At 41.3% G+C, this 26047-nt stretch overlaps 1 protein-coding gene across 1 annotated transcript; it reads right to left on the reverse strand.

Annotated features, from left to right (window-relative positions):
- On the reverse strand, positions 1 to 25387 carry PDCD2L (programmed cell death 2 like). The gene is made up of 7 exons (XM_025854328.2): positions 25268 to 25387; positions 24989 to 25155; positions 24782 to 24842; positions 23019 to 23392; positions 21082 to 21192; positions 15171 to 15319; positions 1 to 171 (listed from the first exon to the last, which is right to left on the reverse strand). Exons 1-7 carry the CDS (start codon positions 25373 to 25375, stop codon positions 41 to 43), a joined length of 1101 nt encoding a protein of 366 aa, XP_025710113.1. The 5' UTR covers positions 25376 to 25387; the 3' UTR covers positions 1 to 40.
- Positions 25388 to 26047: the final 660 nt, after the last annotated feature.

Below are 26047 nucleotides of genomic sequence, written 5' to 3' on the forward strand. Positions count from 1 at the left end.
TTAAAATTTGCTTTAATTTATATAAATAAAAGGAAATGCTCTACTTAAATAATGATTCATCTGGGTCTTCTTGTATGATACAAAGTTCCTCCATGGGAGTCTGATGATTTTGAGGCCAGCAACTCTTCTCACATGTGTAAATCAGAATTGTTCCAAATTCTACAGAAAGACCTGAAAGACACAACATATTCAGGATTCTAACAAAGAGGAAATGTTAGGAGATATACTCACTATTTAAAGGTTTGCTTAGTGGATAGAGCCCAGACTCTGGAGCAAGACTACCTGACTTTAAATCCCAGTTCTACCACCTGAGTAAGGGAACTTCACCGCTCTGTAATAATGACCACATTTATCATGAAGATAAGACTGTTGTGAAGAGGGGCGCCTGGGTGGGTGACTCAGTCGGTTAGGCGTCTGCCTTCGGCTCAGGTCAGGATCCCAGGGTCCTGGGATCAAGCCCCACATTGGGCTCCTTGCTCAGCAGGGAGTCTGCTTCTCCCTCTCCCTCTGTCCCTTGTCCCTACTTGTGCTTGTGTGCTCTCTCTTTCAAATAAATAAATAAAATCTTAAAAAAAAAAAAGATTGTTGTGAGGAGGATTAAATAAACTAGTACATGTAAGATACTTAGAACAGAGCCTGGCATATCTTAAGTGCTCAATGTAAAACAAAGAGGTTAAGCAACGAGATGATAATAGAAGGAGAATGATGACGTAATATCAGGGTAGCTGCTGTTGCTACAGGAGTGATTTTATCCAATAAGCTGAAAAAATAATTAGGAACAGCAAAACCAGTGTTCACTACCTTTCCGCCACATTCTTCCCCACAGTAATGACCGCTGATGGCAAAAAGCAGATTTAACAGGAAAATATACTTTAAAGTCTTTATTATAACTGTCTAGGATACTGGACACTGAAAATCAGGTTTTTTTTTATAGATTTTATTTATTTATTTGACAGAGAGAGAGCACAAGCAGGGGGAGCGGCAGGCAGAGGGAGAAGCAGGCTCCCTGCTATGGGGCTCAACCCCAGAACCCTGGGATCATGACCTGAGCCGAAAGCAGATGCTTGCTTAACTGACGGAGCCACCTAGGTGCCCATCACTGAAAATCATTTAAAAATATGTCACGGGGCTGGGCGAGGGGGTGGGGGCACCTGGGTGACTCTGCTGGTTAAGCATCTGACTCTTGATATCAGCTCAGGTCTTGATTTTGGGGTCGTGAGTTCAAGCCCTTGTTGGGATCAATGCTGGACATTGAGCCTACTTAAAAAAAACTGGGGGGGTTCGTGGGTGACTCAGTCAGTTAAGCGTCCAACTCTTGATTTCAGCTCAGGTCATGATCTCAGGATCCTGAGATCGAGCCTTGTGTCAGGCCCCAAGCTCAGCACGGACTCTGCTCGAGGTTCTCTCCTTCTCCCTCTGCCCCTTCCCCTGCTCACATACCCTCTCTCTCTCTAAAATAAATAAATAAAATCTTAAAAAAAAATTTTCATGGGGCTCCTGGCTGGCTCAGTCAGTGGGTTGGGCATGTGACTCTTGATCTCGGGGTCATGAGTTCGAGCCCCAAGTTGCGTGTGGAGCTTGCTTGCCTGCTTACTTACACACATACATAAATAAGTATCACACTAAGAGAACACACTACTTCCAAAGAAGGATTCTCTCTCTCTCTCTCTCTCTCTCTCTCTCACACACACACTCCTAAGAGCTTACAGAAATTTATCAACGTACAGAGCCGTGAAGAGTAGCACCAAGAAAACATGATCCACAAGAATTCCTGCTGATATGAGAACGGGGAAACAAGTCAACACGAGGAGCCAGACAACTGGTTTGGAGCAGCAAAGGAAAAACACTTTGAAAGGAAAATGCAGGCAGGGATAATGGAAAGAAAAGCACCAAAGACAGAACTAACAAGGCCAAAATGGAGCTGATCTGGGAGAAATGACCTGGTGAATTTGAGATAATTTCCAACCAGAATGTGCAACATGTACTTTGCAGAGGGCATAAGAAGGCTGGAGTCTGAGAACTGGTAGCCACCAGGTAGCAAAGGAGCAGCGGCAAGGAATCAGATGGAACAAAATACCAAACAGCAGAGTACTGAACATGAGGTCTGAGCCCAGGGTCCTGGCACAGAAGGGCGAGGCAGGGGTAGGAGAAAGAGGAAACCATGTGGAGGTCAAAACAGCCCCAGTATGCATCTAATGCAAAACAGCAGAAGCCACAAGGAACAGAAAAGACAGGTGAAACCTAATTACAGGTAGAAAGGAAAGGCTTGAGAGAATGGCGGTGAACGCAGAGGGAAAGAGGAAAGATGTGAGTACAGGAGAGAAGAAATGTGACCAACACAACTGCTACTGCTTCAGTAGAAAAGCTACACATGCAACAAAAAATATTCAGAAACAAGAAAGAAAAGAAAAGAAAAGAGAGAAAGAAAAACTAAATGCAGGTCCGAAAATGCCCCTTGTCCCAGGATGAAAGGATCATGGAACAATGCAACAGCAAGACACGTTAGTTCAGAGATTGTACTTCAGGAATAAAGAAAAATCTACAGGTGCTAGCATAAACGTTGGTTACAAAGCGGGGGGAAATCAGGCCACCCTCAGACTTCACTCACAGCCTAAAGATCTCAATATAAAGGATCTTAGGGATTGGGAGAAAAATGTACTTCTCCGTGAAACGGGGCCACAGGTGATGACAGAAGAGCCAGAGGGGCTCTCATTGTGAGGCCATGACAGCAGCAGGTCTACCACCGTCGGGAGGAAAGAAAACGGGACCTCAGGATTTTATACATGGGTTGTCCTTCAATACAAAGGCAGACATTCTGAAGTAAGAATAACCGCTATAAGCCCTCCTTAAGGCTATCACCTGATAGAATGCAGCTACCAGAGAAGAATCAAAATAAAAGATTCAGGAATGGAAAAGCTCACTGAAAAGAATGGTGTGAACACACAAACCACTGAAACACAGAACAAAAGCTTATTAGCTGTGACAATCATGGTGACAGAGTACAGACTTATAAACCTCAATGAAGTACAAATACTACTAAAATGGGGCACCTGGCTGGCTCCATTGGGGGAGCATGTGACTCCTGATCTTGGAGTTGTAAGTTCAAGCCCCACAATGGGTGCAGAGATTACTTGAAGAAAAAAAAAAATCTTAAAAAAAAAACTGAAATATTTGGAGGCAGAGCAGGACATAAATTTCCTTATTATAGTAAAAAGCCAGATACATATGATCTAAAATTGAAAAATGGAATGAATGTAATTCTTTTAGCTTCAGAAGAATTGTTTAGAAACTAGGTAAAAGAACCCATTGCCTACAATCCAGCAGCTGCTTCACATACACTTACTTTTCCTTATGTTGAATTTGCACATATTTATTCCAATATTCTTAATTAGTATGTACTGAATTTTCCTGTCTTTAGAATTTTTCTTTGTTTTTTAAGATTTTATTTATTTATTTATTTGAGAGAGAGAGAGAAACAGCATGAGAAGGGAGAGGGTCAGAGGGAGAAGCAGGCTCCCCGCTGAGCTGGGAGCCCGATGTGGGACTCGATCCCAGGACTCTGGGATCATGACCTGAGCCGAAGGCAGTCACTTAACCAACTGAGCCACTCAGGCGCCCTAGAATTTTTTTTTCTAGGGGGTTCAGTCAGTTTAGTGTCTGCCTTCGGCTCAGGTCATGATCTCAGGGTCCTAGAATTGAGCTCCGCATGGGGCTCCCTGCTCTGCGGGGAGCCTGCTTCTCCCTCTCTCTCTGCCTGCAGTTTCCCCTGCTTGTGCTCACTCTCTCTCTCTGGGTCAATTAAGTAAGTAAAATACTAAAAAAAAAAAAAAAAAAATTTTTTTTAGCCATCTATCTAAACTTCCTACCTGTATTAATGTCAAGAATGATGACTAGAACGATGTTGACATATGTTGTTAGTAATGGTGACTTCCAAGGTTTGCCAGACATTTACAAAAAATCTCCAACATAATATTTGGGGATCAGAAAAATTACAGGAGGGGTGCCTGGCTGACTCACTCTATGGAGCACCCAACTCTTGATCTCGGGGTTGTAGGTTCAAGTCAACGCTGGGTGTAGAGATTACTTAAAAATAAAGTCTTTAAAAAAGTTGCAGAAAATAGACAACATGGGTAACAAGTGAAAACTTAAAAAAACAGACCACTTCTCTTTTTTTAAGTAGGCTCCACGCCCAGCATGGAGCTCAAGATGGGACTTGAATTCACCACCCTGAGTTCAAGACCTGAGCTAAGATCAAGAGTTGGACGCTTAACTGACTGAGCTATCCAAGTGCCCCTAGACCACTTCTTAAAGATATAAAAGAACTCATCAAACAAAACAAAACAAAAAGGTGGTATGGAGAAGTTTCAGAGAACAAGGAAGAGCTTTTGAAAAATAAAAATAGAACAGCCAAACTAAATTCAAAAGAAAGGTTAGAAGATAGAGTGAACAAAGATGTAAAGTTAAATAGAAGCACTCAGGCTCAAAGTCATACACCATATGATTCCATTTGTGTGAAGTTCCAGAACAGGCAAAATTCATAAGGGGACAGGCGACAGTGATAACCATAGAGAGGGAAGGAGGCCCAAGGGACTTTCTGGGACACTGCAAACACTCCCCATCTTACTCTGGGTGGCAATTACAAGAGTATTTAGGTAAAAATTCATCAAGCTGTAGGCTTAAGATTGGTGTACTTTACTGAGGTGCTTCCTTTTTTTTTTTTTTTAAAGATTTTATTTATTTGACAGAGAGAGACACAACAAGAGAGGGAACACAAACAGGGGGAGTGGGAGAGGGAGAAGCAGGCTTCCCACTGAGCAGGAGCCCAAAGCGGGGCTCGATCCCAGGACCCTGGGATCATGACCTGAGCCGAAGGCAGATGCTCAACAACTGAGCCACCCAGGCGCCCCTGAGTGCTTTTTTTTTAAAAAGGAAGTACATGGCAAGGATTTCCTGAACATGAAACCAAAAGCACAGGCAACAGATGTAAAAATAGACAAATTGGACTATATCAAAATTAAAAACTTAGGTGCACCAAAGGACACAACAGTTTTCAGGGAACCTACAAAATGGAAGAAAACATTTGCAAAAAATCACACCTGATAAGGGGTTCATATCTAGACTATAAAAAGAATTCTTACAACTCGGGTGCCTGGGTGGCTCAGTTGGTTAAGCGACTTGCTTTCAGCTCAGGTCATGATCCTGGAGTCCCGGGATCGAGTCCCGCATCGGGCTCCCTGCTCAGCAGGGAGTCTGCTTCTCCCTCTGACCCTCTTCCCTCTCGTGCTCTCTCTCATTCTCTCTCTCAAATAAATAAAATAAAAAATATTAAAAAAAAAATTCTTACAACTCAACAACAAAAAGTTATATAACCTGACTACAAAATGAACAGTAAGACTTGAGTAGACATATGTAAATGGCTAACAAGCCATTCATATAAAGAGATGCTCAACATCATTAATCATTAGGGAAATGCGAATTGTAACCACTGTAGATATGTCACATCCATCAGGATGGTTACTATTAAAACAAAACCAAAAAAACCACAAAAATATGGAAAACAAGTGTTGGTGAGGATGTAGAGAAACTGAAATTCTTGTGCACTGTTGACTGGGAATATAAAATGGTGCAGCCACTATTGAAAATGTTATGGTGGTTCCTCAAAGAATTAAAAACAGAATTACCATATGATCCAGCAATTCTGCTTCTGGTATATATATCCAAAAGAACTGAAAGCAGGATCTTGAAGAGAGATTTGTACACCCATAATCATAGCAACAATAGTCACAATAGCCAAGAAGCAGAAGCAACCCAAGTGTTCAACAAATGAACAGATGAACAAAATGTGGTAGATCCATACTACAGAATATTATTCAGCTTTAAAAAAGAAGGAAATTCTGACACATGGTATGACATGGATGAACCTCACTCATGCTAAGTGAAATAAGGCAGTCTCAAAGGACAAATACTATGATTCCACTTATCTGAGGCATCTCAAGTAGACAAATTCATAGAAACAAAGTAGAACGGTGGTAACGGTGGTTGCCAGGTGCTGAGGAGAGGGGGAAATGGGGAGTTGTTAGCAGTCACAGAGTTGTAGTTTTGCAAGAGGAAAAAGTTCTGGAGAATGGCTGCATAACAATGTGAATAAACTTAACATTAGTAAATTGCATACTTACAAATGATTAAGATGTTAAATTTTATGTTATTTATATATATATACATATATATATATTTTTTACAACTAAAAAGATGAATAAAGTACACAGCTGAAAAAAACTGGAACGTGAAACAAAGATCAAAACAAAAAAGAACAGAATCGAAACAGAGGTTCCCATAAAGGCACAACAAAAAAAAAAAATGGAAGAAAATCATCCAGGAAGTTGAAGGACATGAGTTTCTGAACTCAAAACACCTACCAAGTATTTAGCACGATATATACAATTTCAAAATAACAAGGATAAAGCGAAGATTCTAAAAGTGACCTGGAAGCAAGAGTTCCCATTCAAAGGACTAACAGTCAGAACGGGATTGCTTTCTATAGCAACACAGATGCTCAAAGAATGAGGTAATATCGGGGCATTTGGCTGGCTCAGTAGGTGGAGCATGTGACTTTTGATCCTGGGGTTGTAAATTCGAGCCCCAAGTTGGGTGTAGAGAATAATTAAAAATAAAATCTTAAAAAAAAAAAAAGAGTAACATCTTTAAAATTCTGAAAAAAAATTATTGTCTTAGGATTCAATATCTGACTAATATGAACATAAAAATAGAATAAATATATTTTAAGACCCATAGGATACTTTAAGTATCTATCTCCCATGATCCCTTCTCAGGAAATTACTGGGGAAAAGTGCTATATCAAAACTGAAAGGATAAACTGAGAGAGAGGAAGATAAGAGTTCTAGGGGGGATGCCTGGGTGGCTCAGTCATTAAGCGTCTGCCTTCGGCTCGGGTCATGATCTCGGAGTCCTGGGATCGAGCCCTGCATCAGGCTCCCTGCTTGGCTGGAAGCCTGCTTCCCCCTCTCCCACTCCCCCTGCTTGTGTTCCCCCTCTCTCTCTGTCAAATAATAAAATCTTAAAAAAAAAAAAAGTTCTAGGAAACAGGGGGACCCACTTGGAAGAGGGGCAGGAGGATACCAAAATAAAGGCAGAAGGTGACCCAGGATGACAGCAATGCTAGAGATGTAGAAGGCCTAGAGCTCAGACTAGTTCAGGAGAACCAGGCACACCAGACCTTAGGGAAGCAAACATGGAGCCAGGTGGTCTGGAGTTCAATTTGTGAGGAAAATAATATTGAGAACCTCCAGGAGGGTGTGAGAAGAACTGGCCATAAGAATCAAACAGGTATGGGGCACCTGGGTGGCTCAGTCGTTAAGCGTCTGCCTTCGACTTGGGTCATGGTCCCAGGGTCCTGGGATCGAGCCCCGCATCAGGTTCCCTGCTCGGTGGGAAGCCTGCTTCTCCCTCTTCCACTCCCCCCCGCTTGTGTTCCTGCTCTTGCTATCTCTCTCTGTGTCAAATAAATATATAAAATCTTAAAAAAAAAAGAGAGAATCAAACAGGTATTATCATGTCCAAGAAGAACATCTGAGCACAATATACTGCTTTGCTAACTACCACTACCGACTGAAGTGAGAATTACAAACATGACTGAGAGTACGGGAGAAAGTGACGGGGTGAGGAAGAACGGGAGGGGGCTGTGAGAGATCCAAATCCTCCTATACCAATTCAGGAACTCAACAGATATCGTCTAAAAGAGATAAATGTAAAAAGTAGCACCTTTTATTTAGAATTACAAAAATAAATTCTAGAAGAAACAACCTGGATGGAGGCCACTGTCTCCCTTGAGTGCAACTAGACAGAGGAGGGGAGAAAATGGGGGGCCACAGAAGTTCGTTAGAAGCCTTTCAGGACTATGCACCTTTAAACATTGTGAGCATTTATGAATTTGATTCAATAATTAGGGAAGACACTGGTATTTCAAAAGAGTATTCACTGTCAGCAACATAAAAACATAATTTCAGTATTTGTGTACTATGTGTTCAAAGCACAAGCCTATTTAGCAGACAAAATACATCAAAATATATGTAATTTCTTTTTTTTGTCAAGGAAGTTTTTTTAAAAAGTTCATATTCTTTTTTTTTTAATGTACCCTCTGTGCCCAACGTGAGCCTTGAACTCATGACCCTGAGAGCAAGAGATACATGCTCTAACTGACTGATCCACCCAGGTACCCCTAAAAAGTTCATATCCTTTGGTAAAAATATTCTACTTCTAAGATTCAATATTGAAGATATACTCAAAATTACAGAAAAGACTCTATAGAAAGGGTACTAATTAAATTGTTATTTATACTAAAGAAAAAGAAAAAAAAAGAGAAACAGTTGAGATGTAAATCGCTAGATAAAATGGAACTTCCACTGGGAGAAATATTCAACGACACTAGGAAATTCTGTGAAGAAAGAAGTACGAAAACAATTTTAAATTTATCTCTTAATGTGTATAGAAACAAGAGAAAATAAATATCATCACCAGCAATTATCTCTGGGTAACTGGACTTCTGAAGTGAGCATTACATGTACACTCTAAAAAATACTTTTAAGGGGCGCCTGGGTGGCTCAGTCGGTTAAGCGTCTGCCTTTGGCTCAGGTCATGATCTCAGCCCCACATCGGGCTCCGCGCTCAGTGGGGAGCCTGCTTCTCTCTATTCCTCTGCCTGCCACTCCCCCTGTTTGTACTTGCTCTCTCTGACAAAGAAATAAATAAAAAATCTTTAAAAAAAACAAAAAGAATAAAGGGCACCTGGGTGGCTCAGTCAGTTAAGCGTCCCGCATCAGGCTCCCTGCTGAGCAGGGAGCCTGCTTCTGCCTCTCCCTCCCACCTGTGCGTTCTCTCTCTCAAATAAATAAATAAAATCTTAGGAAAAAAAAAAAAGAATCATCACTTCCAGGGGCACTGGCTGGCTCAGTCAGTGGAGCGTGCATCTCTTGATCTGGGGGTCATGAGTTCAAGCTGCACGTTGGATGTAGAGATGACTTAAATAAATATTTTAAAAATAAAAAATATTTTTAAAAGAAATTAACACAGGAGCACCTGGCTGGCTCAGTTGGTGGAGTGACTCTTGATCCTGGGGTTGTGGGTTTGAACCCCACTTTAAGGTGTAGAGATTACTTAAAAATAAAATCTTAAAAAAAAAAGAAATTATCACAAGCAAAAGAAAAAATCAACAAAATGAAAAGACAACCTACGGAATAGGAAAAAATATGTGCAAATCATATATCTGATAAGGGGTTAATATCCAAAATATATGGAGAACTCATACAATTCACCAGCAAAATAATATGAACAATCCAATTTAAAAATGGAGAAAGGACATGAATAGACATTTTTCCAAAGAAGATATGTGAATGGCCAACAGATACATGAAAAGGTACTCAACATCACTAATCATCAGGGAAGTGCAAATCAAAACCACAAAGAGATATCACCTCACGCCTGTTAGAATGGCCGTCACCAAAAAGTCAAGAAATAACAAGTACTGGCAAAAATATGGAGAAAAGGGAACCCCTGCATCCTGTTATGGGAATGTAAATTGGTATTGCCACTGTGGTATCGAAAATAGTATGGAAGTTCCTCAGAAAATGAAAAATGGAAATACCACATAATCCAGCAATTCTACTGCTGGGTATACAGAAAATGAAATCATTATGTCAAAGAGATATCTGCACCCCATTGTTCATTGTAACATTATTTACAATAGCCAAGACATGGAGTGCCTGGGTGGTTCAGTCAGTTGAGTATCAGACTCTTGATTTTGGGTCAGATCATGATCTCAGGTGGTGGGATCAAGCCCCTAGTTGCACTCTGTGCTCAGCGTGCGGAGTCTGCTTGTCCCTCTCTCTCTGCTCCTCCCTCTGCCTCAAATAAATAAATAGCCAAAACATGGAACAACCTCAGTGTCCAATGACAGACAAATGGATAAAGACGTAATACACACACACACACTGGAATACTATTTAGCCACATATAGAAGAGAATCTTGTCATTTGCAACAACATGGATGGATCTTGAGAGAATTATGCTAACTGAAATAAGTCAAAAAGGGAAAGACAATAATGTATGATCTGACTTGTATGTATAATCTAAAAAAAAAAAAAAGAACTCAAAACTCATAGAAAAAAATGATCATATTTGGGGTTTCAGAGGTAGGGAGTAGGAAGAAAGAGAATTGGACGAACGTGGTCAAAAGGTACAAATTTCCAGTTGTAAGATAAATAAATATCAGAGATGTAGATTTGGAAAGTTTTTAAGAGGACAGATCCTAAGAGTTCTCACCACAAGGGAAAAAAACAATCTTTTTCTTTCATATCTATATGATTGATATTAATTAAACTTATTGAGGTAATCATTTTAGAATATATGTAAGTCAAATTAGTATGCTGTACAGTGCCTAAGAGTTCAATATTTTGAATTTGCAACAAACAAGCAAGACATAAAATAAATGCATTAGTAAGAAAAACACGAAGACCTTGGGGCGCATGGGTGGCTCAGTTGTTAAGCGTCTGCCTTCAGCTCGGGTCATGGTCCCAGGGTCCTGGGATCAAGCCCCACATCGGGCTCTCTGCTCAGCAGGAAGCCTGCTTCTCCCTCTCCCACTCCCCCTGCTTGTGCTCCGTCTCTGTCACATAAATAAATAAAATCTTTAAAAAAGAAAAAGAAAAAGAAAAATACAAAGATCTCAAAAAATCAGGGCTCAAAGGATTGGCCTTTATAATACACTCACTGAAATCCTGCTTAAAAATATGTATAACAGAAAAATTTTCAACTACATATTATTAATACACAAACGGGCAAAATAAAACCAACATTTTTTTCTAAAGAACGAATGAAAAGTTGGCTTAATTACCTCCATTAAACCAAATTTTTATAATTACTGCTTTGCTATTATATTTGCTTTTCCTGGTGTCTTTATAAGGATCACCAAAGGCATTATGAGTTTATGCAGCTGCTCACATGGTGTTTTTCTTTCTTTTTTTTTTTTTTTTTTAAAGATTTTATGTATTTATCCATAAGAGACAGAGACAGAGAGAGAGGCAGAGGGAGAAGCAGGCTCCCCACTGAGCAGGAAGCCCGATGAGGGACTCGATCCTGGGATCATGACCTGAGCCGAAGGCAGATGCTTAACCATCTGAGCCACCCAGGCGCCCCACATGGTGTTTTTCTTAATCGAAATATAATTCACATGCCATAAAATTCACCATTTATTTATTTATTTATTTATTTTTAAAGTGGGCTCCACACTCAGTGTGGAGCCAACATGGGGCCTGAACTCACAACCCCGAAATCAAGACCTGAGCTGAGATTAAGAGACGCTCAACCTACCGAGCCACCTAGGCGCCCCTAAAATTCACCATTTTAAAGTACACAATTCAATGTTTTACAGTTTATTCGGAATTACAGAAACAAATTTTAAGTAGGAAAATCTCAAAGGGATTCAGACACATTATGGTCAAACTGTTAAAACTCAAAGACAAAGATCATTTTTGAAAGCAATAAGACAGAAATAACTAGTTACATACAAGATACCCTCATTAAGATTTAACAGATGATGTCGCAGAAACCCTGAAGGCTTAGAGGCAGTGGATGACATATCTAAAGTCCTGAAAGAAAAAGACTAAAAACCAAGAATTGTATATCTGGCAAAACTACCCTTCAAAAATGAAGGAGAATTAAGACATTATCAGATTTTTAAAAGCTGAGGGAGCACATCTGCCCTCTAAGAAATGCTAAAAGGAATTCATGTGAAATTAAAGAACTCTGGACAGGAACTCAAAAACAAAAACTAAAGAACACTAGTTGATTACTTCATAAAAGCCAGATTTGCTTTACTGTACTTTTGGTTCAGGTTGTAACTTCCCTCTTCTTCCTATATGATTTAAAAGGCAAACACATAAAACAATAATTATAAATCTATGTTCATAGACATATAACACATAAAGATATAATCTGTGACAATAACAATATAAAGAGAGAGGAAAGGGGCGCCTGGGTGGCTCAGTTGTTAAGCGTCTGCCTTCGGCTCAGGTTCTGATCCCAGGGTCCTGGGATTGAGCCCCGCATTGGGCCCCCTGTTCCGCGGGGAAGTCTGCTTCTCCCGCTCCCACTCCCCCCCTTCTTGTGTTCCCTCTCTCTCTGTGTCTCTCTCTGTCAAATAAATAAATAAAATCTTAAAAAAAAAGAGAGAGAGGAACAAAGAGGTATATATAAGCAGAGTGTTTGTATATTATTGAAACAAAGTTGGTATTATTCAACTAGATTGTTATAATTTTAAGATGTTAACTGTAACCCCCAAGTAACTACTAAATGAGTAACTAAAAAAACTGAAAGGGAATCTGAATGTTATACAACCCCCCCCCCCAAAATCACCTAAATACAAAAAAAGAAAGAAAAGTCAGTCATGGAAGAATTAATTGAGAAACAAAAATATTGTAAGACATACAGAAAAGAAATAGCTATATGGCAGAAGTCAATCCTTCTTTATCGATAATGACATTAAATGTAAATGGATTAAGCTCCATTAAAAAGGGCACTGGCAGATTGGATATAACAAAAATAAAACAAGATCCATCTATACACTATCTATTAGAGACTCTCCAGATACAGGGACACAAAGAGAATGAAAGAAAAAGGATAGAAAAATATATTCTAAGCAAACAGTATAACAATTATAAACATATATACTTCTATATGCAGAGGCCCAAAATGTATGAAGCAAAAACTGACAGAATTGAAGGGAAAAATAGACAGTGCTACAATAATAGTTGACTTCAATACCCTATTTAAAGTAATGGATGAAACAACCAAACATAAGATCAATAAAGAAACAAAGGTTTTGACGAGGTTATAAATCAATTACCACTAATAGGCACATTACCCCCCCTACCCCATAAAAAAGAACAGGCACATACAGAACACTACACTCAACTACAGCAGTAAACACATTCTCTTCAAGTGCACATAGAATATTCTCTGGGATATACCATATGTTAGGCCACAAAGTAAGTCTCAATAAATTAGAAAGATGAAAAATCACACAAGCTTATCTTTTCCAATCACAATGATATGAAACTAGAAATAAGTAATAAAAGGAAAACTGGAAAATTCACAAATACGTGGAAATTAAATAAAACACTTTTAAATAACCAATAGGTCAAAGAAGAAATCATTAAGGGCAATTAAACAGTATATATCTAAGACAAATGAAAACAAAAACACGAAATACCTAATCTTATCAGATGTGGTAAAAGCAGTGCTAAGTGGAAAATCAGAAGCGCAAACACATACATTAAGAACAAAGAGGGGCGCCTGGGTGGCTCAGGTGGTTAAGCGTCTATTCTTAATTTCAGCTCAGGTCATGATTTCAGGGTCCTGGGATCAAGCCCTGTGTGGGGTTCTGAGCTCAGCGGGGCGTCTGCTTCAGGATTCTCACTTTCCCTCTGCCCCTCCCCTTACTCACTCGCTCGTTCTCAAATAAATAAAACTTAAAAAAAAAAAAAAAGGACAAAGAAAGATCTCAAATCAATGACCTAACTGTATACCTTGAGGAACTAGAAAAAGACCACCAACCAACCAAAGCTAGCAGAAAAAAAAAATAAAAGAGATTTTAAATATGCAGACTATAAAACAATAGAGAAAAATCTATAAAGTCAACAAATCTTATATTAATACCATTAATATAACAACTCAGTCAGAAGAGGATGCAACTCTCAATCTCAGGATTATGAGTTCAAGCCCTAAAATTGGGGATAGAGATTACTAAAAAAATAAATAAACTTAGGGGTGCCTGGGTGGCTCAGTTGGTTGAGCATCCAACTTGTGGTTTCAGCTCAGGTCATGATCTCAGGGTTGTGAGAGTGAGCCCTGGTCTATGCCCAATGTGTGGCCTGAACTCATGACCAAGATAAGAGTCACATGCTCTACTGACGGAGCCAGCCAGGTGCCCCATTACTTTTATTATAAAAACTTTTAATTTTTGTTTAGAAAGACCATATAATGATGACAAAATAATAACTATAATCACGTAAAAGTTATTTAAAAAAATTTTTTTAAGAGATTTTATTATTTGAGAGAGAGAGAGCACTTGAGCATGAGCAGGGGGAGAGGCAGAGGGATAAGCAGTCTCCCCAATGAGGACAAAGCCCGATGCAAGGCTTGATCCCAGGACTCTGAGATCATGACCAGAGCCAAAATCAGACACTTAACCAACTGAGCCACCCAGGCACCCCCAAGTTTATTTTTTAATTTTTTAAAAATTTTTAAGTAAGCTCTATGACCAACACGGGGCTTAAACTCAAAACCCCAAGATCAAGTCACGTGCTCCACCAACTGAGCCAGCCAGGTGCCCCAAATTATTTTTTTAAAACATTTTTTAATTTTCAAAGTTTTTCAAAATAATTTTTTGTAATCTCTACACCCAACATGGGTCTCAAACTCACATGCTCTTCCAACTGAACCAGCCAGGTACCCCTGTAAAAGTTATTTGCCCCCTCTGCCCCCAGTTTTTTAAATAATAAATTTTGATTATAATACAATGCTATTTAAGTTTTTTGTTTCTTTCTTTAAGTAAACTCAAGTGGGGCTTGAACTCACAGCCCTGACATCAAGAGTCACATACTCCACCAACCTAGCCAGCCAGGGGCTCCCGCTATGAAAATAATTTTAAGGATAGAAAACAGCTTGGCCTAAAAAATAAACAAAAAAAAAAAAAAAAAAAAGGAAAGAAAACAGCTTGGCCTTAAAAAGACAAAATGGGGGCACCTGGGTGGCTCAGTCAGTTAAGCATCTGCCTTCGGCTCAGGTCATAATCCCAGGGTCCTGGGATCGAGCCCCACATCGGGCTCCACCTGCTCAGAGGGGAACCTGCTTCTCCCTCTCCCTCTGCCGCTCCCCCTGCTTGTGCTCTCTCTCAGATAAATAAAATCTTAAAAAAAAAAAAAACCCGACAAAATGGTATCAGTGTTTGTGTTGGATTGGGTGGATTATAAATTTCCCCAATTTTTTGTAATATGCTTACATTTTATAACAAAAATGAAATGATAGCCTTTCCTCTTAAAATAATTCCATATTAGTGCAATATAGCCACAAAATCAAATGAATAAAGGGCTTATTACCTAAATTAGTGCTTCCGAGCATGCTGACCAGTGCTGGCATAAGCTGAAACTCAAATGTCCTTTGGACTCCACAGTGGCTGCAGGCTGGGAGCTCAGTGACTTCTGATGTAGGGCAGGTCAAAAAAAGTGGTTCTCCACTCCAGGAATACCTAGAGCAAGGAAACAATAGACCCTGAAGAAGGACCATACACAAGTCACATTTCAACATCAGAGACCATGCTTTGCAAACTTTGCTTCCTTCTTGCAGAGTACCAGGAGCAAAACCAGAGAGCAAAGAAAATCCAAAGGCCCAAAACCTAGCAGCCAGCCTGTAGAGCTCAGCAAGACATCTGAAATCTTGTCAATGTTTGATTCAAGGTCTGGATGAAGGCACTAAAGCCAATGTTGACCCGAATCTAACTACAACTGCAACAAAGTCCAGAGAGAGCTCAACCACAGAGTAAGCCGACTTGGATCACCACACTACTGGCCTTAAAGAAGTGACACACCCTTCTAAGGAGTAAATATTTACTTCAGTATCTACCCTTCTTCAACATACAACGGTAAACAATAAAAAGAAATTAGATATACAGAACAGCAGAAAATTATTTATTTGAGAGAGTGTGTGCATAAGCTGGGGTGGGTGGGTGGGGGGCAAAGCAAGAGGGAGAGAGAGAACCAGAACCCTAAGCAGGCTCCACACTCAGCGCAGAGCCCAATGCAGCGCTCAGTCTCATGACCTGAGCCAAAATCAAGAGTCGCACACTTAACTGAGCCACCCAGGTACCCCAAGAGCAGCAGAAAAATTTAAGCCACAAAGAAAGTCAATATAAGAATACCCACAGGGGCGCTGGGGTGGCTCAGTCGGTTAAGCATTTGCCTTCAGCTCAGGTCATGATCTCAGGATCCTGGGATCAAGTCCCTCATTGGGCTCCCTGCTGAGCAGGGAGCCTGCTTTTCCCTCTGCCTACCCCTCCCCCTGCTTGTGCACTCTCTGAAATAAATAAAATCTAAAAAAAAAAAAAAAAAAGAATACCCACAGACAAGATGATGGAGTTACCAGAAAAAGACTTTAAAATGTCACTTGAGGGCGCCTGGGTGGCTCAGTTGGTTGAGCGACTGCCTTCGGCTCGGGTCATGATCCTGGAGTCCCGGGATCGAGTCCCACATCGGGCTCCCTGCTCAGCGGGGAGTCTGCTTCTCCCTCTGACCCTCTTCCCTCTCGTGCTCTCTGGCTCTCATTCTCTCTCTCTCAAATAAATAAATAAAATCTTTAAAAAAAATAAAAAAAACCTAAAATGTCAGTGGAAGGGGGATAAAACAAATTATAAAATATCAATAATAAACATATAGGGGCACCTGGGTGGATCCGTGGGTTAAGCGTCTGCCTTTGGCTCAGGGGCGCCTGGGTGGCTCAGTCGTTAAGCGTCTGCCTTTGGCTCAGGTCAGGGTCCTGGGATTGAGCCCTACACTGGGCTCCTTGCTTAGCAGGGAGCCTGCTTCTCCCTCTCCCTCTGTCTGCTTCTCCCTCTCCCTGCCGCTCCCCGTGCTTGTGCTCTCTCTATCAAATAAATAAATAAAATCTTTAAAATAATAATAATAAACATATAAAAGAATCTAGCAGAAAAGGTATACATGCATAAACAGACGAGGAAGTTAGCACAGAAATGGAAACTGAAAGAGAAATGCTAGAAATGAAAAATGCCGTGGCAGAATAAAGAACTTCATTCAATAAAAGTTAACAGCAGGTAGGAAACAACAAAAAATCTGTGAATCTGAGGAAAATAGAATTTCCAAAACGAAACAAAAAGTGAAAATAATTTAAAAAAAGAAACAGGGTCTTTAAAAACCATGGGACAATTTCAAATTGTATGTTGAAACATACAACTAGAGTCCTAGAAAAAGGAAAGAGGACAGAAGAAATATTTGAAGAGATAATGGCCAAATTTTTCCAAAATTCATGAATAGACATCAATGCGAAAATCCAAAAAGTTCAGCAAATCCCAAGCAGGATATATTAAAACATACAGGGGCACGTGGGTGGCTCAGTCGTTAAGCGGCTGCCTTCGGCTCAGGTCATGACTCCCAGGGTTCTGGGATCGAGCCCCACATCGGGCTCCCTGCTCCGCGGGAAGCCTGCTTCTCCCTCTCCCACTCCCCCTGCTTCTGTTCCCTCTCTCGCTGTGTCTCTCTGTCAAATAAATAAAATCTTTAAAAAAAAAACAAAAACCCATACAGTCACTGAAGGACATAATAGTTTCATTACATAAATATAACAAACATAAGAACAACAATAAGAATTACAGCTAATTTCTAACAGAAACACTAAAGGCAACAAGTCAATGCAACAAAATCTTTCTAGTGTTGAATGGAAAACAAGTAAAAAAGCAAACTGTATAGCCAATAGAAATGTCTATTAAAAGAAATATTAACAAATATATTTGTAGACAAAACCTTTGTGGCTATCTCCAACAAACCCGCACTTTATTTTTATTTTACTTATTTACTTACTTACTTACTTATTTTTAAGTAGGCTCCACGCCCAATGCGAGGCTTGAACTCACAACCCTGCAATCAAGAGCTGAGATCAACAGCCCAACGTTCAACCGCCTGAGCCACCCAGGCGCCCCTAAGCTTGCATTGTAAAAAAAAAACAAAAAAACAAAACCAGAAGTCCTTCAGACTTAAGGGAAATACCAGATGGAAGCTCAGCTTGAAGGAATGTAGAGCACGAAAAGGGTAAAAAAGTGGATACATATAAAAGACCTTCTGATGATTACTTTCATTATTTTTAAAAAGATTTTATTTTTTGTTTTAAGTAATCTCTATACCCAATGCAGGGCTTGAACTCACAACCCTGAGATCAAGAGCTGTGTGCTCTACCGACTGAGCCAGCCAGGCACCCCCAATCATTATTTTTAATTTTATGGTATATATGTTATCCTTAAAAACTACCAATTATTTCAGGGGCGCCAGGGTGGCTCAGTCGTGAAGCGTCTGCCTTCGGCTCGGGTCATGGTCCCAGGGTCCTGGGATCGAGCCCCACATCGGGCTCCCTGCTCCGCGGGAAGCCTGCTTCTCCCTCTCCCACTCCCCCTGCTTGTGTTCCCTCTCTCGCTGTGTCTCTCTCTGTCAAATAAATAAAATCTTTAAAAAATAAAAAATAAAAAAGGATGCAAACCATGTTTAAAAAAAAACTATTGATTATTTCAAACAAAAATAATAATGCATTATGGGATATAAAGCATATAGAGAAGTGAACATGTGAAAACAAGATCACAAAGGGCAGGGGAAAGGTAAACAGGATTCTGTGCTATGGTTCTTAGTTCATAAAGTACCACCTACTGCGTGAAGGCAGACTGCAGTAAGTCAAAGATGCACATTATAATCACTAAAGCAAACCCTGTTTATGGCAACAGAAAAGACATACAATCATAAATTAACAGTATTCAATTCACTGAAAATAAGGTTAAAACAAAAGGGAAAAGAGGGACAAAAAACTAAAAAGGAAAAGAGCCAATACCAGAATGACAAAATTAACCCACCACCACCAATAATTACATTAAATGGACTCAAGACCCTATGTAGAAAGCAAACAGTCTGGATAAAATAAAGGCAAGACCCATATATATATATATATATATATATGTTGTTTAAAAAGTATACTCTATATCACCTCACCCCTGTCAGAATGACAGTTATCAAAAAGACAAAAAATAACAAGTGTTGGCGAGGATGTGGAGAAAAGGGAGCCCTTGTGCACTGTTCGTGGGAGTGGAAATTGGTGCAGCCGCTGTGGCAAACGGTATGGAGGTTCCTCAAAAAATTAGAAACAGAACTACCGTATGATCCAGCAAGCTCTTTTCTGGGTATTTATTCAAAGGAGACAAAAACGCTAACTCAAAAAAGGTAACTACCCTCACGTTCACTGCAGAATTGTGTACAACAGCCAAGACATGTACATAACCCAAGTGTCCATCGACAAATAAATGGAAAAGAAATTGTGATGTGTGTGTGTACGTGTGTGTGTTGTATGTGTGTATTTTTGAGTACATATATATACATACACAACACACAACAGAATACTCAGCCATAAAAAAGGAAATCTTGACATTTGCGACAGCATGGATGGGCCTCAAGGGCATAATGCTAAGTGAAATAAGTCAGACAGAGAAAGACATACTGTGTGAAATCACTTACAGGCAGGACCTAAAAAAAACAAAAAACAAACCAAACTCATAGAGAAGAAATTGGTGGTTTCCAGAGGCAAGGGATCAGGGGTGGGAGAAATAAGTAAACTGTTTTTTTTTCTTTATTACTTTAAATAAATCAAATAACTTAAAAAAAAAAAAACCCAAACACTCTATATTTAAAGGAAGAGGCTGAAAGTAAACAGTATAAAAAAGATCAACCACACAAGATTAAACAAAAGAACGCTAGTGTGGCTATACTGACATGAGATCAAATACAATCCAAGGAAAAAGTATCAACAGAAATAAACAGGAATATTTATTTATAGTTATAACAGGATCAATTCATCAGATAAATAATCCTACAAGCGCATACATCTCAAAACAGTACCAAAAAGCATGAGACAAACTTTGACAGAATTAAAAGAGGACATATCTATAATCATAGCTGAAAGTTTTGACACTCCTCTCCTAGTAACTGATAAGCGAGACAAAAGTGATCAGCAATAGAAACTGGTGTTGCAACAATTGGGTATTCATACAAAAAAAGAACCTTGACCGTCATACATTATATACAAAAATTAACTCAAAATGGATCACAGACCCCTAAATGTAAAAACTAAAACCAAAAACTCCTACAAGAAAACACAGGAAGTCAAACACAATAAATTCTGTTACCTTTGGTTAGAGAGAAATTTCTGAGTAAATAAAAAGTTGAGGGCAGCTGGGTGGCTCAGTTTGTTAAGCCTCTGCCTTCGGCTCAGGTCATGATCCTGGAGTCCCAGCATGAGCCCTGCATCCGGCTCCCAGTTCAACAGGGAATCTGCTTCTCCCTCTCCCTCTGTCCCTCCCCCTGCTCGTGCTCTTTCTCTCTCCCTCTCTCAAATAAATAAAATCTTTTAAAAAAATTAAAAAAAAAATCAAAGTTCTCAATGTACTGAAAAGATATTGTAGAGATTACTTTTAAAAAAAATCATACTAGGGCACCTGGGTGGCTCAGTCAGTTAATCGTCTGCCTTCGGCTCAGGTCATGATCTGAGAGTCCTGGGATCGAGCCCCGCATTGGGCTTCCCTGCTCAGCGGGGAGCCTGTTTCTCCCTCTGCTGCTCCCCCTGCTTGTGCTCTCTCGCTGTCAAATAAATAAAATCTTTAAAAAAAAAAAATCACAGTATATGATCCAAATTATGGGGGGTTTTTTTGTTTTTTTTTTTTTAGTTTTTAAGTAAACTCTACATTCAACATGGGGCTCGAACTCACAACCCCGAGATCAAGCGTTGCATGCTCTACTGACTGAGCCAGCCAGGGGCCCCCCAAATCATGTTTTTTAAAAACACACATTTCCTGAGGAGTCTGGGTGACACAGTTGGTTAAGCATCCAACTCTTGGTTTCGGCTCAGGTCGTGATCTCAGGGTCATGAGATCGAGCCCCGCATAGGGCTCAGTGCTCAGCCTGGAGTCAGCTTGAGATTCTTTCTCCCCCTCCTGGCTCATGCTCTCTCCTTCTCTCTCTAAAATAAATAAATAAAGCTTTAAAAAACAAACAAAAAACCCCACACAACTCCTACCCACGTACATGCGTCCAAATGCATAAAAAATAAGTGAACATAATACACTAAAATCTTAGCCTCTCGGTTTGTGGAATATTAGATTTTGGTTTTCTCATTATATTTCCCAGTATTTTCCAAACTAACATGTATTGCTTTTATAATCAAGAAAAACAATAATAGAAAACGTGCCTCTACCTCAAAATCTGCTCCTGACAAGCAGCAATTCTCTTCATGAATTTGTAAAATATCTTATCTCCACTTTTAATTGTGGTCTTCTCATATTTTTCATCCCCATCACTAGGAAGACTAAAAAACAAAAAGCAGAAAACACTTCTGAGTCTCTATATCCAGAGAATTACAATATTTAGAAGAGCAAACAAGATAATGCACATAACTTAAAAATCATAAATTTAAGCAGCACCTGGGTGGTGCAGTCAGTTAAGGGTTAGACTCTGGGTTTCGGCAAAGGTCGTGGTTTCAGGGTTGTGGGATCAAGCCCCACGTCAGGCTCTGAGCTCAGTGCAGAGTCTGCTTGGGATTCTCTCTCTCCCACTGCCCCTCTCCATTCCACCACACTCACTCTAAAAATAAAGAAATCTTTTTATTTTATTTTTTAAAGATTTTATTTATTCATTTGACAGAGAGAGACACAGCGAGAGAGGGAACACAAGCAAGGGGAGTGGCAGAGGGAGGGGGAGAAGCAGGCTTCCCGCAGAGCAGGGAGCCCGATGAGGGGCTCAATCCCAGGACCCTGGGATCATGACCTGAGCCGAAGGCAGACGCTTAACCATCTGAGCCACCCAGGTGCCCCAAGAAACCTTTTTAAAAAATCGTAAATTTGGGGCGCCTGGGTGGCTCAGTCATTAAGCGTCTGCCTTCGGCTCCGGTCATGATCCCAGGGTTCTCGGATCGAGCCCCACATTGGGCTCCTTGCCCTGCAGGAAGCCTGCTTCTCCCTCTCCCACTGCCCTTGCTTGTGTTCCCTCTCTCGCTGTGTCTCTCTCTGTCAAGTAAATAAATAAAATCTTTAAAAAAGAAACCCATAAATTTAATACCTTGTAATAGCTAACAGTAATCCCCTACACACCCTTCTCCCAAGCCCTGCTCCCTTGCCATTTTCAACTCCGGGATAATTATTTGCAATTTTAAAAGTCTTTATGCCCATTGACTATCTCCATTTCTTTCCCCACTATGGATTATTTTCAACAGCAACCAGTCTGCAAGCAGTCCAGCATTATTCTGAAAAGCTTACAAAGGAAACAGCTCTGGTAAAGAACCAGGTCAGGAAGGGAAAAATGAAGGGGGGGGGGAAATCGGAGACGAACCATGACAGACTATGGACTCTGAGAAACAAACTGAGGGTTCTAGAGGGGAGGGGGGTGGGGGGATGGGTTAGCCTGGTGATGGGTATTAAAAAGGGCGCATACTGAATGGAGCACTGGGTGTTATATGCGAACAATGAATCATGGAACACTACATCAAAAACTAATGATGTAATGTTTGGTGATTAAAATAATAAAAAAAAAGAACCAGGTCATCTCTCCAAATATCCTATCATAATTCTATTATAATAGCAAGAATGATCATGCTTATTTCTTTATAGGGCTTTGGTTTATAAAGCCTTTTAGGACCTATTCTCTCAAGCGACTCCTAAAACCATCGATGAGACAGACAACAGAGGTATCAACACGACTCTCATTTCACTGGTGAGGCTGAGGCTCTGGGCAGGCCTCTGACACCCCAGGCCAGTTCTTGAGACACAGCCAAGAGTCAAAAAACAAATGGCATTTTTCTAACTTACCTGTCTGAGCCAATCATTTAAAGACAGAAAATAAAGTTAGAGATAGTAAACACACGTTCTTCTGTACAAGTTGTCACCCCTAACTTCTTTGCTCATCTTCTTGAGGGTACTTAGAAACAGAGCAGTGTTTTCCAGCTAACTCAAGGGTGGCTGGTAAGATTGCCTTGTCTCTGTTCCCCTTTCTCATCCAAGAGGAGCAAAGCAGAAATGTCCTACACGTACAAGCTCTGCTTGGAAAAGTTTCCCCAAGTACTAGAATCAAACCAAAGGGTACCTACTGTGGCAGCTTCCTGATCAGTCCCCTCTCAGACTCAGCAGCACACATTCTCACCTATGGGAAAGCAACTGTTCCATATCCATTCCTTCTTTCTGTTGATACTCCCTCAGAAGGCTATGAGCATGATCTAGGCTGACGAAGTCCCTGTAATCCTCCTCATCTACAACACAGATGTAGTACGGCAGGAACTGTGGCACCTCAGAAGGCAAGACCATCTCTTCCCCAGGAGAAACAGGAGAAGCAGCGCCCGGGGCAGCATCCTGCAGGTGGAGATTTTGGAGCTGGGCAGTATAGTCTATGTCTCTGGCACTACTGGAATCATTTCCAAAATCCAAGGTAAGCTGTGGTGGTGGCGCCTCCTCACTGTCACTTCCCCAGTCATCTGCACCTTCGCACCAATCCTCAGCTGCAAGGCCATTTTCCTGTTTCTGGAAGAATATTCAGTGAATGAAGCCCAAGCACACTTGAGTGGTCTCACCTATTCCCTTGGCTTGAGCTACCCATTCCTTCACCTTCCCGAGGGAGCCTTCACACAGCACCTTCCCCTCTTGCACATTCTGATTCAACTTCCTGGTCCCAATATGCTCAAAAGCATGCTGGAGGTAATAATAATTCTCTTCCCTTTCCAGGAGCAGCGTGGCAAATGTAGTACAGTGGTTTCTTCAACCATCTATTCCCAACTCTCTCAGTTGTGCTTCATGTGCTACAGAAGCTAGCAGGAGAGAACTACATTTCCCAGACCCCTTAGCAGCTAGGGTTTCAGATATGATCAAGGGCTGGCTAGTCCGGTCCACTAGGGAGACACAAACTTGAAACAGAATGAGGTGGAAAGAGAGGCCATGAAGCAAAAGTGATATAAAGCAAGGACCTGGAGCCAAAAGATCTAACAAGGGCAGCTTCCCCTTCACCAGATCACATCTCAGCTTTCTGACTGCAGGTGGGGTAGGTGGTATAACAGCTCCTTGACAGGCCAGTTCTGAGGTGTGGTTCATTCCTGGAGTGGCCCCCTCCAAACTATCCAGTGATAGTAAAAACCTAATTCTGTCTCGGCTTTAAAAAGTCAGTGTTTTTCTATTACCTGCAACCCAACCCTGACAAATATAGGCAGACACCATCGGTTTCATCGTTTCATTCCTGGTACTGCCAGTACCATGCCTGGCACACGTTTAGAACTCAGTGTATAGGGCGCCTGGGTGGCTCAGTTGGTTAAGCGACTGCCTTCGGCTCAGGTCGTGATCCTGGAGCACGGGATCGAGTCCCGCAGGGAGTCTGCTTCTCCCTCTGATCCTCCCCCCTCTCATGTGCTCTCTCTCTCTCTCTCTCTCGCTCTCTCAAATGAATAAATAAGTAAAATCTTAAAAAAAAAAGAAAAAAAGAACTCAGTGTATATACATACATAAGCGGACATTTACAGGCAAAAGGAGACTGAATTTTGTTCTGCAGCTACCAACTTGCCCAACCTTTTAATTCAATAAATTCAAATTTTTTTGATTGTTTGCTATATACACGAACAGGTATCACAGGAACTGTATTTACTATAAACACATAAATGTATTACACACAACCACATATATGTACCTATCCATATTTTTTTCCCCAAACAGAAACAGCGAATTATGTGCCTCAAGGCCTCCAGTGTATATTAAAAGAAAAAACGAACAAAACCTTAAGGAGATAGCACTTCACAGTTCAGAAAAGTGCAAAAACCATTCCAACGTACTTCAAAAGGCCACGGCTGAAAGTTTATCTTAAACGATATTCTAGAAAATACCCTCAAATTACAGCAAGTCATAATATGCTAATCACAACCGGTTTACCTGAGCGTCCTGCGCCTCTCTCTCTCGCATCTGCAGGCACTGGGAACGAAACACCTTCCAGCTTCGGGGTTAAAAAATAAATGGCAGTGAGGCTCCAAAGCTGACCACCAGCCAGCGGGCCAGCCCTATCCGGTATGGCCGGTGCGGCCCCCAGCTCCCGCCCACTCGGCATAAAACCCCGAGGCAGCTCGGCACTTCCCCGCCTACCTGCGCGTCCCGCCGCTGCCGCACCTGGGAAGGGGGCAAGCGAACACGTGCAGTAGCCGGTGAAACGGGGAGCCTTCCAGCGGACAGTACACCTGCACGACCAGGGCGAGAGGCTGCCTGCAACGTTCACACACTGGCCTCGGCGCTGCTACCGCCGGCAGGGCGTCCTGAGGGCAGGGAAGCGCTCAGACTCCGGCTCTGCTCAGGGACCTCGCCCCCTCCCTCAGCCCGCAGCCCTCACCAGTACCCGCCGACCCCGGCCCTGGCGCTCCACCTCACCGGAAGGCCGCCCAGCTTGCTAGCAGTCCAGGCGCCCGGCCCCGTGGGGCGGCCGTGCACTGCAGTGTCTCGAAGTCCGAGCAGCACTGGCTTCCGAAAAGCCGCCATGACGACGAGGCACCCACGTGGAAAAGAGAACTACGGTGGCCGAGGCGGTGCGCCTCTCCGCGCACGCGCACCGGCTACACCTGCGAGACGGCCCCGCCCCCTTGAGATTATGCTTGGGAGGATTAGGTCCCCTGAGCTGAGCGGGGCTCAAAATCCGGCAGCCCCAGACATTCTGTGCCTCCGAATGCGCCGAGGTAGGAAGTACGCACCATCTGGTATGAAGTAGTCTTGCCAAAAGATTTTTCCTGAAGTGGAATAATAGTATTATCGTTAAGACAAAAAAAAGTTTTGATTTTTACAGGTACACGTCAAAATACTTACAGAGGAAATTGCGGAGGGGGCCAAGAGTTGATAACTTGAAATTTGGCGTCAGACACAGAGGTCCTTGACTTTTATATATTTGAGATTTTCCATAAGGGAATTTTTTTTTTTTTAAATGCCTGTGGCACAACCTAGGTGAATTTTGAAAACAAACAAAAGGCCAAGTTCTGGAAAAGGCGAACTTCAAAGAAAGAAATCAGATCAATTGTTGTCAGGGTTTGGGTTCAGAGGGTAGGGATTGACCACAAAGGGGTGCCAGGAATCTACCTCTTCAGGTGATGAAAATGCTGTATATCTCAACTGTGGTGGTTATGTGACTTAGACATTTGTCAAAACTCAAAACCGTACCCC

This window comes from Callorhinus ursinus, unplaced genomic scaffold (assembly GCF_003265705.2).
Source record: "Callorhinus ursinus isolate GAN/ISIS: 27379988/994484 unplaced genomic scaffold, GSC_fseal_2.0 scaffold61, whole genome shotgun sequence".
Classification (NCBI taxonomy): Eukaryota; Metazoa; Chordata; class Mammalia; order Carnivora; family Otariidae; genus Callorhinus; species Callorhinus ursinus.

Bases quoted from the DNA above. Each gene is read 5' to 3' on its own strand.
- PDCD2L (XM_025854328.2), bottom strand. From the start codon at position 25,375: ATGGCGGCTTTTCGGAAGCCAGTGCTGCTCGGACTTCGAGACACTGCA. The intron at 25,156-25,267 runs GTGAGGTGGAGC...CCCTGCCCTCAG, and splicing joins GCAAGCTGGGCGGCCTTCCG to GACGCCCTGCCGGCGGTAGC. The intron at 172-15,170 runs GTAATAAGCCCT...TGTGTCTTTCAG, and splicing joins GCTCGGAAGCACTAATTTAG to GTCTTTCTGTAGAATTTGGA.